Source organism: Phyllostomus discolor, chromosome 7, assembly GCF_004126475.2.
Source record: "Phyllostomus discolor isolate MPI-MPIP mPhyDis1 chromosome 7, mPhyDis1.pri.v3, whole genome shotgun sequence".
Lineage (NCBI taxonomy): Eukaryota > Metazoa > Chordata > Mammalia > Chiroptera > Phyllostomidae > Phyllostomus > Phyllostomus discolor.
Window position 1 is genome coordinate 41630261 of NC_040909.2, and position 12647 is coordinate 41642907.

The 12647-nt window shown below is 38.6% G+C and overlaps 1 protein-coding gene across 1 annotated transcript in view; it reads right to left on the bottom strand.

The window, feature by feature from the left end:
- Positions 1-12647, bottom strand: part of FANCD2 (FA complementation group D2) — a 63025-nt gene that overhangs the window by 43528 nt on the left and 6850 nt on the right. The window contains 8 exon segments of the mRNA XM_036030822.1: positions 873-908; positions 1131-1239; positions 1585-1685; positions 2640-2744; positions 3268-3355; positions 4935-5059; positions 9964-10042; positions 12484-12539. Coding sequence (XP_035886715.1) covers positions 873-908; positions 1131-1239; positions 1585-1685; positions 2640-2744; positions 3268-3355; positions 4935-5059; positions 9964-10042; positions 12484-12539 — 699 coding nt within the window.

Below are 12647 nucleotides of genomic sequence, written 5' to 3' on the forward strand. Positions count from 1 at the left end.
TAATAAATGTCCTCTCAAAATGAAAAAAAAAAAAAAAGACAAAGATAATGTAGAAGCATGCAACAAGTTTATCACATAATAGCAAGAGGAAAATAATCAGAACATAAAATTATACAATGATTAGAAATCTGTAAAATAGGTATGCAGGTGGCCAAGGGTCATGCAAAAACAAAAACAGTTGTTTTAGGGTATTCTGATCTCCTTCACAAAAAATTACTGACTTTTTCATTGCTTTACTCATTAACATAAAAGCTTCAAAAACAGTCATCTAATAATTAAATAATCCAACTAACAAAAATCCCACAAAACAAAACCCATTCCAACAATCCTTAAAGAAAACTAATTAGTACATAAAAAGTCAGTCATCTGCCTTCTTGACAGAAGGAAACATTTCCAGAACTAAGTCATATTCAGTACCATTGCCTTGACAATGGATGGATTGACTCTGGTCAGGTCTACATGGGTAAAGAAAAGCAAAACATGGAATGCCATTGCCTTGACAGTTCTATTTGGTGGGAGGGAGGGCAATCAGATACAGGGACCTGACTGATGACCCAGGTAACTCAAGTTATCAACTCCTCAGCAGTAGGGAGGTGGCTTCTTTGACTGCAACTTGCTACATTTGTTTGGAATGTTAATATTTTCCCTCATGGACATTTTAGATTTATTTTATTGCCAGAGCAATGAGTTGAGAAGACCATCTGGTAAATCACCCTTTGATGGCATCTTCCCCAGTCACCTAATTTATATTAGAACAGATAGAGGAGGCAGAGAGGGATGACTGGAAGGAGCAAGAAAGAAAGTAGGAAAATAAAAATGCTAACCAATTTCACTAATTTTAATACTTAAAATTCATAGTATATGACCATTACCTTGTGTTCAGACTCTGGATCAGTGCGTTCAATTGCCTGGAAAAACAGGGGTCACAAATACATCACAACACATTAGTAAAACACTTCTCACCTTATTCAGCATGCCATGCTCTCGTATTTGAGAAGCAAGCAACCACTATGTATCATTTTTACTTGAGTAATTTTTAAGACTTACTCCAACTTACCTTTACTTATACACGTCACGGATTGACACCCATTTCCTCCTTAATGTTTTAAAGTTCCAAAGATCTCACTCACCTTAACCCAGGCTTCTGAAATGGTTTTCTCATATCTAACAGCTGACTTTATTACATCAAAGAGGAGAAAAACACAGTCCTCACTGCTGTTTTCTTGATTTCCTGAAGAACTAAGTAGCAGAAGGAGGGAAAAATCATTCTTCCATTTAACACAGAGGGACCTGTAAGATCTGGGTTCCTGTTTACTAGCCAGGTGCCTTGGAACAAGTCACAACTTCACATATAAATGGCTAATAAACTCATACTTCAGTCTATCTGGAATTCATGTGAATAGCCAAGAGAATACATACACACATGACTTGAAAAAAATGTATAGTATTACATTAGTGTAATATTACCACCATTATTTGTAGTTGTAAGTATTGAGATCTACTGTCCTGGCTTCAGAATAAACACCTGAAAACTTTCCTTGCCTATGTGAGAAAAAGGATTATTAATGGCTGATGAACTTATACCTTGTCCGTGCTTTATTTTTCAACCTGCTTTGGGAAGCCTGCAATAGTGATGGCAAAATACAATGCTGCAGATCCAAAATCTCCCGAAGCTCAGAAATTACCTGTGAAAAAGAAATATTAGCTATGTGTTCTGCTCATGCATAGTAGATAGGTACAGTCTACTATCTTGATAGAACTGTAACAATCTTCTGAAATACTGAGGAAGTACAATTATTTATTTTTTGATTTTAGAGAGAGAGGAAGGGAGAGAGAGAGTAAAAGATAGGTTCATTGTTGCACTCGTTTATGCATTCATTGGTTGATTCTTGTACATACCCTGACCAGGATTCGAATCCACGACCTTAGCATATCGGGATGAAGCTATAACCAACTGAAGTACCTGGCCAGGGCCACGAAGTAGAATGATTAAATGTTAGAAAAAGCATTTTGAAAAAGAGAGTTGATAAAAATAGCTAATGCAAGTATAGTATATCATAACCTTCAAAATTCCAGAACTTGAGATATTACACTGATATAGCAAATATAACCTGTAGCAGCTAATACATAACAATAAATCTGGTCAGTAGCTCCATTCTCTCCCCTGAATACCATCTGAATTAATGAGTATTTCAAATTAGTTTGGGGACAGAGAAGAGCAATTAGAACCTATTAATTTAAATAACTTATCTTCATCTAAATTAGCCTTTTTTTTAATCCTCACCCAAGGACATTTTTTTCATCGCTTTTAGAGAGAGTGGGGGCAAGGAGAAAGGGAGAGGGAAAGGGAGAAGAAAAAGGAGAGGAAGGGGGGAAGGGAGGAGAAAGAGAGAGAAAGAAACATTGATGTGAGAGAGAAACATGGACTGGTTGCTTTCTTATAGGTGCCCGACCAGGGATCAAACCTGCAATCTTTTGGTCTATGTGAGACATTGAGATTCTCCAACCAACTGTGTCACACCAGCCAGGGCTAAGTTAGCCTTTTTTGATTCCTGAGTTTCACAAGGGTACCACTGCTCTCCTCTGTAGTCTCTAGGATCTAGCACCCTATTGGTGTTTGCTGGGAAATAATAGGTTACCTCAAGTGCATCTGTGGCTGTTATGGAATGAAGAATGAACTTGATTATCACAGGTAAGTCTTCCAATTTCACAGATGACAGCTTACCCATTACCAGCTGGCGGACCTAAACATAAAAAGCATGAAAACCTTAAATATTCTCATAGGTTAATACCTCAACCTAGTACTGATTTGGTAGGTAAAATTAGAAAAATCACTTCTCTCAGTTTTCTCACATGTACTTTAGGAAGAAAAAACACCGTGTTTTATTTTTTTCTAAATTCTAAGCTTTCAATTGTTAATGCCCAGCTTCTTGTGATAAATGCGTGGTATTATCTCACATTTTGGAGCCTGAATTTTCCACTACCCAGAGGAAGGCATAAAAAATTGTTATTCCTATAGGGAGCAATTTATAAATATTCAGGCATTATAGAAGATTACCACTAAAACTTACTGCTTAAAACAGAGCAATGATCTATCATAGTATGAAACATGAAATTCATTGAAAAACAAGAGATCTAATGTCATTCATTATTGTTTTGAAAGGAAATTTTCAGTAAATATGACTGCTCCAAAATAATGACTGACTCACGCTGGTTTCGGAAGACGAGAAAGCTAGCTCTGTCTCTGAAATGCAGAGTCCTTCCTACCTTAGACAGGAGCTGTGGGTCAAGTCGGAGGCTGGAAAGGACATCCAGGATCGGGACAGTCAGTGAAGTATTCTCTGTTAGAAGGTTACTGTGAATGGTGGAAAAAGAGAAAAGCTGTGCAACTTTTAACAGAGCTGGGCAAATAACAATTTGGAAAAACCACTCAAAGTAAGAGAAGAAAGGATATACTTACTTCCAATTAAATTTCTGTTTATAGTATGTCTCATTAAAAATTATTGTGATAAAAAACATGCTCATTATAAAAAATTCAAACAACAGCACAGAAACAAGATTTGCTCCCTCACCATTCCCACTACCCAGAGGTAACTGACTATTAAATTTGGTACACATCCTTCTTGAGAAAAGGAAAAAAAATGTATAATTACAATGCTGTGTAACAAATATGACAGGTGTTATGTGCAAAGTGCTACGGAAACACAGGGTAGAGAAGGAAAGGACAGGGATAGATTCTAAGGCCACACAAAAGGACAGCTAGAATTAAGCAAGCAAAGTGGATGGTATAGTGCTATACCCAGAACCATCCTGCCCAAAAGTACAAGAACAAGAAACCACTGAACATTTTTGGAGATAGCTTTGCACACAGCTAGAGAAAAAAGAAGTATTGCAAACCAAATTTTTTTAAACTACCACTTCTTGGATAAGCAACAAGTTGCATTAAAACAGAAACATGCCCTGACCCACACAGCTCAATTGGCTGGGCATAATCCTACAAGGCAAAAGGTCACTGGTTCGATCCCCAGTCAGGGCACATACCTGGGTGTGGGTTGGGTCCCAGGTTGGGGTGCAGAGAAGAACGAACCAATTGATGTTTCTCTCTCACACTGATGTTTTTCTTCCTACTTTTCTCCCTCCCTTCCCAACCTCTAAAAATAAATAAATAAAATATCAAAGAAAAAAAAAAAAAACAAACACTATCACACAGGGATACTGTTCTCTCCTTAATTACTGTCCTACCAATTATTATTTTTCACACAAATAATAGTAAGCAGTGAGTCTTGGCGATGGATCTGATGTAGCATGTGCATCAGAATAATTACTTAGGGACAAAAGAATGTAGATGTTTCATAAGCTCCACAAATGATTTTTAAAAATTTAAAGATTTATTTATTTATTTTTAGAGAGAGAGGATGGGATGGAGAAAGAGAGGGAAAGAAACATCATTGATCAGTTGCCTCTCATTCACACCCCAGCTGGGGACTGGGGTTACAACCTAGGTATGTGCACTGACCAGAAATTGGAACCAGTGACCCTTCACTTTGCAGGACAATACTCAACTAACTAAGCCGCAATGGTCAGGGCCACAAATGATTCTGTTGTATGGTCATGACTGAGGACCGCTTGGGTAGGGGAAATGCTAATGAAACAAAGGCATCATGTTTAAGTCTGCATAAAACAAATTTATAGACCTAAACCTAAGTCAGACTGCATATTCACAACAGATATACCTTTAAAAGCAAGTACATGAATTTACTAAATATATAATCATTTTAAGAAAAACAAGTCAAATCCCATAGCTTACTCATTGTAGGTAAATATCTTCTTTTATATAAAAAAGGAACACATTACACTACTCTTTGCATACTGCAGTGGTAAGGCTCCCAGAGTAAAGCCTTGTTCTTTAGGATGGCAACAAGGTGCTTACCCACCTGAGTTCTTTCCCCACATCAGCATGCTGGGAATCCCCCAGGATCTCAGGCAGGCTGGTGATGAAGTCATGCTGAAGGTACACCGGAGCAATACTGATCAGCTGCATGATCTTTGTGGTGAGATCCTACAGAAGAGGAGACTATTAGAACTGGAGCATATTACCAAGAATAGAGAAAGACTTCATACACATGAAATGTAGAGCTGCAATTATTTTGGGTACAATATAATTATAAATACACTCAGGATCGAAAACAAAATTCAGAGGTAAATGACCCAGAAATATTCTTTCTTTAAAAATTATATTTTATCATTATGCTATCACAACTGTCCCAATTTTTCCCCTTTACCCACCTCCATCCAGCACCCACCAGTTCCTCAGGCAATCCCCACACAATTGTTCATGTCCATGGGTCATGCACAGGTTCTTTACCTACTCCATTTCCTATACTGTATTGTACACCCCTATGGCTATTCTGTAACTACTTATTTGTACTTAATTCCCTTACCTCTCACCCATTCTCCCATACCCCTTCCCATCTGGCAACCATCAAAACCCTCTTTGCATCCATGACTGTCTCTGTTCTTGTTTGCTTATTTTGCTTTTAGATTCAATTGTTGATAGATATGTATTATTGCCATTTTACCATTCATAGTTCTGATTTTCTTTTATTAAATAAGTCCCCTTAATGTTTCATATATTAATGGCTGGGTAATGATGAACTCCTTAGTTTTTTCTTATCTGGGAAGCTCTTTATCTACCCTTCAATTCTAAAAGATAGCTTTGCTGGGTAGAGCAATCTTGGCTGCAGGTGCCTGCTTTCATCACTTTAAATATTTCTTACTAGTCCTTTCTGGCCTGCAAAGTTTCTTTTCAGAAATCAACTGAAGTCTTATGGGAACTCCCCTGTAGGTAACTAACTTTTCTCTTGATGCTTTAAGATTCTCTCTTATCTTCAACCTCTGGCATTTTAATGATGTGTCTTAGAGTGGGTCTTTTTGCATCCATCTTGTTTGGGACTCTCTGTGCTTCCTGAATTTGCATGTCTATTTCCTTCACCAAATTAGGGAAATTTTCTTTCATTTTTTTTCACATGGATTTCCAATTTCTGCTCTTCCTTTTCTCCTTCTGGTACCCCTGGATGCAAATGTTGGACTCCTTGAAGTTGTCCCACAGACTGCTCACACTATCCTCATTTTTTTGGATTCCATTTTTCTTCTTCTTGTTCCAACTGATTTTTTTTTTTGGCTTCCTTATGTTCCAAATCATTGATTTAATTCTCGGCTTCATCTACTCTACAGTTTTATACTGCTGAGTTCCTCACCAACTTCCTTGTAACCAGTGTTTTGAACTCTGCTTCTAATAGATTGCTTATCTCCATTTTGTTTAGTTCTTTTTAGGAGTTTTGATTTGTTTTTTCTTTGGACCACGTTTCTTTGTCTCCTCATTTTGGCAGCTTCCCTGTGTTTGTTTATATGTATTAGGTAGAGGTGTTCTGACTCCCTGTCATGCCAGCATGTCCTTACTGTAGTAGGTGTCCTGTAGCGTCCAGTGGCAACAGCCTCCCCTATCATCCAAGCTGAGAACTCAAGGTGCACCCTTCTTGTGGGCTGAGTACACTTGTAGTTGAGCACTGGTGTGCTGCTGGCAGGTCCATGGGAGGAATTTACCCAGGCCAGTCAGCTGCAAGGATTGGCTGTGACCACTGACCACCAACCTGTACCCTTCAAGGAGGATCAGCTATACAAGGGCATGGCAGTGGTGCTCTGACCTGGTCTGCAGCTGTCCTCTGGGTATGCTGGCCCTGGGCTTTCCCAGGTGGCCAACATCAACCCCTACCTGTGTTTTTGCCCCAGGCCATCCTGCCTGAGCTATAAAGCAACCTGAGATGGCTGCTACTTTTGCTAGGCTTGGAGATTCCCAGGGGAAGCCAAGCTATGAATCTAGGCTGGTTGCTACTAGTGCTAGGCCTGGGGCCACTTAGCAAGGGGTACTGGGGCTGGGGACTCACTGAGCCTGACTATTGCTTGTATGAAAGGATTTAGGAATTTGTGAAACAAGAGCCAAGACCAGCCATTCATATGGAAAAGACACTGGGGAAAAAGACACTGGTAAGTTGGGTGGGACAGAGTCTCAGTGGATCTCCAGCGCAGGGCCAACATTGCTGGCCAGGTTGATGGGAGTCTCAGATATGGCACGCACCTGCTGGCTCTGTGGGGAGAGGGTTCAGAAAAGAGACAATGGCCTCTGCGTGCCTTTCTGTCTGGGAGAAAGCCGTCCCTGCGCTCTTGCCTTGATGCCAGACACTTCAGTTCCTTCCTGTATGCAATTGGTGCCTTTCAAGTTGCTATTCCCATGCTGGAGCTCAGAGGGAGTGAGTCTGAGTAAGTCCATGCATGGGTTTCTTAAGAAGAATTGCTTGGGACTCCAGCAGTTTTTTACCACTGACTTAATCCCCACAGCCAGAAATTATGGAGACTGTCCTGGCACTGAAACCCTGAACTGGGGTCCTGGTGTAGGGCTAGGACTCCTTGCTCCAAGATACCCCTCCAGAATTTTTATCCACTATACATAGATATGGGACCAGCCTGTTACATATCTCCACCCCTTTTATCAGTCTGGAAGGATGTGGTTTCTTTAATTGCACAGTTGTTGGACTTCATTCAACTCAATTTCTGATGTATCTTTGTGATGGCTGTTCTATAGTTTAGTTGTAATTTTGATGTGGTTGTGTGAGAAGGCTAGCTGTGTTTTACCTGTGCTGTCACCTTACTGGAAGTTGCCCAACCCAGAAATTTTCATACATGAGATGGTAAATAGAAAAAAAAAAGTAGTGTGGCCCTGGCTGGTATGGCTCAGTTGGTTGGAGCATCATCCTGTACACCAAAAGATGAGGGGTCTGATTCCCAGTCAGGGTATTTACCTAGGTTGCAAGTTGGGGCTCATGTGGAAAGCAACCAACTGATGTTCCTCTTTCACATCAATGTTTCTTTATCTCTCTCTCTCCCCCTTCCTCCCTCTCTAAAATTAATAAACACATTTTTTAAAATTTAAAAAGAAAGGAAAAGAGTAGGGTGGATAATATATTATCTAATTGGTCTATTATATACTTTGTTTCATTTAATCTTCACAACTTTTGGGGGTTTCTGTGACAATTCCCTTTTTTAAAACGTAGGGATGTGTTGCTCAATGATACACAATTAATAAATGGCAAACTGCCCTTGCTGGTGTGGCTCCGTGGATTGAAGGCCAGTCTACAAACCAAAAGGTTGCAGGTTCGATTCCCAGTAAAGGCACATGCCTGGCTTGCAAGCCAGGTGCCCAGTTAGGGGTGTGTGAAAGGCAACCTACTGATGTATCTCTGGCACATCAATGTTTCTCTCCCTCTCTTCCTCCCTCCCTTCCCCTCTCTCTAAAAATAAAAAAATTAAATCTTTTATCCCTTTTTTAATTATTATTTTTTATTTTAGAGAGAGGAAAAGGGAGGGAGAAAAAAGGGAGAGAAACATCAGTGTGTGATTGCCTCTCACATGCCCCCTCACTAGGGGCCTGGCCTGCAACCCAGGCATGTACCGTGACTAGGAATTGAACCAGCCCGCCCTTTGGTTCACAGGTTGGCACTCGATCCACTGAGCCACACCAGCCAGGGCAAATAAAATCTAAAAAACAAACAAACAAACAAACAAACAAACAACAACAACAAAAAAAACAAAGGCAGAGCAAAAATTCTAGTCCAGATGAGACTCCCAAAACTCATGTTCTTCCAAGTAAAGATTCAGCCTTAGAATATCTGTCAAAAAATTAACAGAATGATTTTAAGAACTCTGAAAAGAAATGGTTCTTAAGCACTAGGCTGAAAACACATTGAACTTGCCCAAGCTGGTGTGGCTCAGTTGGCTGAAGTACCCCTTAAATCGAAAGGCTGCAGGTTCAATTCTTGGTCAGGACACATGCCTGGGCTGTGGGTTTGATCCCTGGTGGGGGCGTTAGTGAGAGACAACAGATCGACATTTCTCTCTACATCAATGTTTCTCTCCCTCTCCCTCCTCCCCCACCTAATGTCAATAAGCATGTCCTCTGATAAGGACTAAAAAAGAAAAAATTGAACTTTACCAAGATGCTTGATAACAAGTAATAATTGCAAAAACTTCCAGAAATTTTCCTCAATACTGTATTCCCCCTCATTTCTAGTGGATGCCTGAAGCCATGGATAGTACCAAACCATACACACACACACACACACACTATGGTTTTTCCAATACATACATACCAAATTAGGCACAGTAAGAGATTAATAATAACTAATAATAAAATAGAATTATGAAAATATACTATAATAAATGGTATGTGAATATGGTCTCTCTCAAATACCTTATCCTACTTGCCCTTCTTCTTGTGATGACCGAGATGATAAAGTGCCTGCATGATGAGATGTGGTGAGTTGAATGATGCAGGCGTTGTGATGTAACATTAGGCTACTACTGACCTTCTGACAATACATCAGAAGAAGGAACTACCTACTTCAGGTGATCCTGGGCCAGAGTCATGACAGTGTCAATAGTTGGATGTCAGAAGCAAAAATGTCAGTGGTTGGGAAAATTTAACATTTTTCTACCATGGATGACCATGAGTAACTGAAACCACAAAAAGCAAAACTGCAGATAAGTGGAAACTTGTATATGATCAAATCAAAACATCTGCAGTGAAGTGCAGTGGTTTGGGATCTTATCACTTTTGAAAAAACACAAAAACTTATGTACTTTGAAGTGCTAAATTGCTTTCCAAATATTTAATTTATTTAATAAATGATATTTAGCCATCATAAGTAGGTAAATTTCTTTTTTGAGAAAGTTAATAGGTAAAATACTCATGATTCTTAAATTATCAAACCTCAAAAAGCTAATGGATTTTAAAATGTGAATTTTTCTGTTTAGAAAGGAGGCACCCACCCCCTGCAAATTGTAAAAGTCTGATGAAGTATGGAAATGCACTCTCTAAATCTAAGAGAGAGAAAAAGTCCCAAGGCCTACCTTGCTATCCACAACTTTGTCAAGCCATTTCAGTTGACTGATAATGAGTCGAGGCATGTTGATTCCATCACTGTTCATGCTGAAATGTTAGGATCAGAAGACAAGGAACTTAGGCTTTCTGACTTACACATCAGCAAGCATTTCAGCCATTCAATTAGCATTTACTGAATACTTACTATGTTTTGTGCACTGTGCTAGACACACCATGTAATACAAAAAAAAGCAAGAGATATATGTTTATATGCCTTGAGAAAGATGTCTGGAAGGGGTACTAAACTGTTAACCATGGCTACATCTGGGAAAGGTTTACAGAGAGGGAAATAAAAGTCTAGAGAGTATCTCTTAAAAAAATGAAACATTTTTTTAAAAAAGGTAATAAACTTTAACAAACTGAGTGGGATGAATATTTTCTTTTTCTTATTTTTATTTATTATTTTTAGAGAGAGATGAAGGGAGTAAGAGAGGGAGAGAAAATCAGTGTGTGGTTGCCTCTCACATGCCCCCTACTGGGGACCTGGCCCACAACCGAGGCATGTACCCTGACTAGGAATCAAACCGGCAACCCTTTGGTTCACAGGCTGGCACTCAATCCACTGAGCCACACCAGCCAGGGTAGAAGAATATTTTCAAAAGGTGAAACATGACACCAATGTGGTAAGTCCCAAAAAAGGTAAGCATATACTGCTATGAAAACATGACAGGTCAAATTATATTATTTGTAAAAGTACTGAAAACCATTTATAGATAAAAAATGCTGCCTCAGTTATTTCCCCCAAAATGACAGTATCTGCCTTCCTCCCAACTTAGTATACCTAGAGTTTTGGATCACCTCTAGTTCCTTTTCTGTATAGCATTCTCAGTCTTTGTTTAGTCCTTCAAATTTAACTGCTGAAAGACTTAGCCAGGATATAAAGCAAGTAGTGAGCCATTCAGACAAAGCACAAATTTTTAAGAGTAAACCTTCAAGTTTAATATTATTATTATTATATATAAAACTCTGAAAAAACACATATGAAAGGAGAAAATAAAAAGGACCTATAATCCTGTCAGAGATGTCCATTATTGATATGCACATGTATGTATAAATGCATCTTGTAAAAAAAAACTAAGCTGAACTGTAAATACTGATTTGTAACTGTTTTAAAAAATTAATGCACAGCATTTTTCAGGAACTACTATAAAGGACACATGGACAAAACCAAGGGGGAGGGTGAAAGCAAGGGAGGGAGGGGGATTTGGCTGGGGAGGGGAGAAAATGCAGATAACTATAATCGAACAACACTAAAGTAAAAAAAATTAATGAACAGTATTAAATAGACCTCTTTATAATTTTTAATGTCCACATGATATTGTTTTATGGATGTACCTAATTTACTTAACCCAATCTTCTATAGTTGAACATGTCAGTTATTTACAATTTTTTGTTACTTTAAACAGTAATCACTTATTACTACTTTCATTCACAATTATCACCTGAGGATAAATTAGGAGACATAGTTGAGCATTAAAGGGTATGCAAAATCTAAGGCTTTGATAGAAAGAACCTACTGCCCTTCAGAATGGTCGAACCAATTTATGTGTTCATCAGCAGTGTATGATCATGCCTGTTCATTACACATAAGGGAGATCCTTTGAGAAGGGAAAAAAATGTGTTTATTGTTATAAATTTATGTCTTTAATTACTGACAAAATTGAGCATTTAAAAAAATTTGATGATCTTGTATTTCTTAAAAAAAAAAGATTTTATTTATTTATTTTTAGAGAGAGGGGGAAGGAGGGAAAAAAAGAGGGAGAGAAGCAACAATGTGGGTTGCCTCTCACATGGCCTCCACTGGGGACCTGGCTGAGAATCGAACTGGCAACCCTTTGGTTCTCAGGCCACGTTCAATCCATTGAGCTACACTAGCCAGGGCAGTATTTCTTCTTTGTAAATTGTCTGTTCATGATTTTTATCTACTTTTTCCCCCTAAGATTTTATTCATCTTTAGAGAGAAGGGAGGGAGAATGAAGGACAGCAACATCAATGTGTGAGAGACACATCGACTGGTTGCCTCTTGCACACCCCCAACTGGGGACCTGGCCCACAACCCACACATATACCCTGACTGAGAACATTTTGGTTCACAGCCTGACTCAATCCACTGAGCCATACCAGGGTTACTTTTCTATTAGGCTGCTCATTTTTTCTAAGTTATTTTTTAAGTAAATTTTTAAAAAATGGTCCGCTATAAAATTGAAAAGGTAAAAAACAGTATTCAAAGAATATATGACTCCAGACAGTTGTCTCCTTTCATAGGAGGTAACTACTATTACCAATTTATTGTGTATCCTTCTGGCACTATGTATTCATATAAATAGATGAAATTCCAAAAAAGACACCCCAGTAAAATTTTAAGTCATTTAAGAATCAAGATTGTGATAAATATGACCTTCAGAGAAACCAATGCTATTTCAGAGTAATCTATTCAGAGAGAAACTTAAGCACACTAGGATAATTTAAGCATTCCTGAATAACTCCACTTACCTTTCAAAAGAAATTCTGGCAACTTTTCAAACAAGGTTTTGATAATGGCAGGCTGAAAAAGAATGCATAGGGAGTTAAGATATGGTCTCAAAATACAAAACAGAAATGTATAATTAGCCATAATTCTCCCCAAAAAGTGCTCTTAGAAGAAAAACCCTAC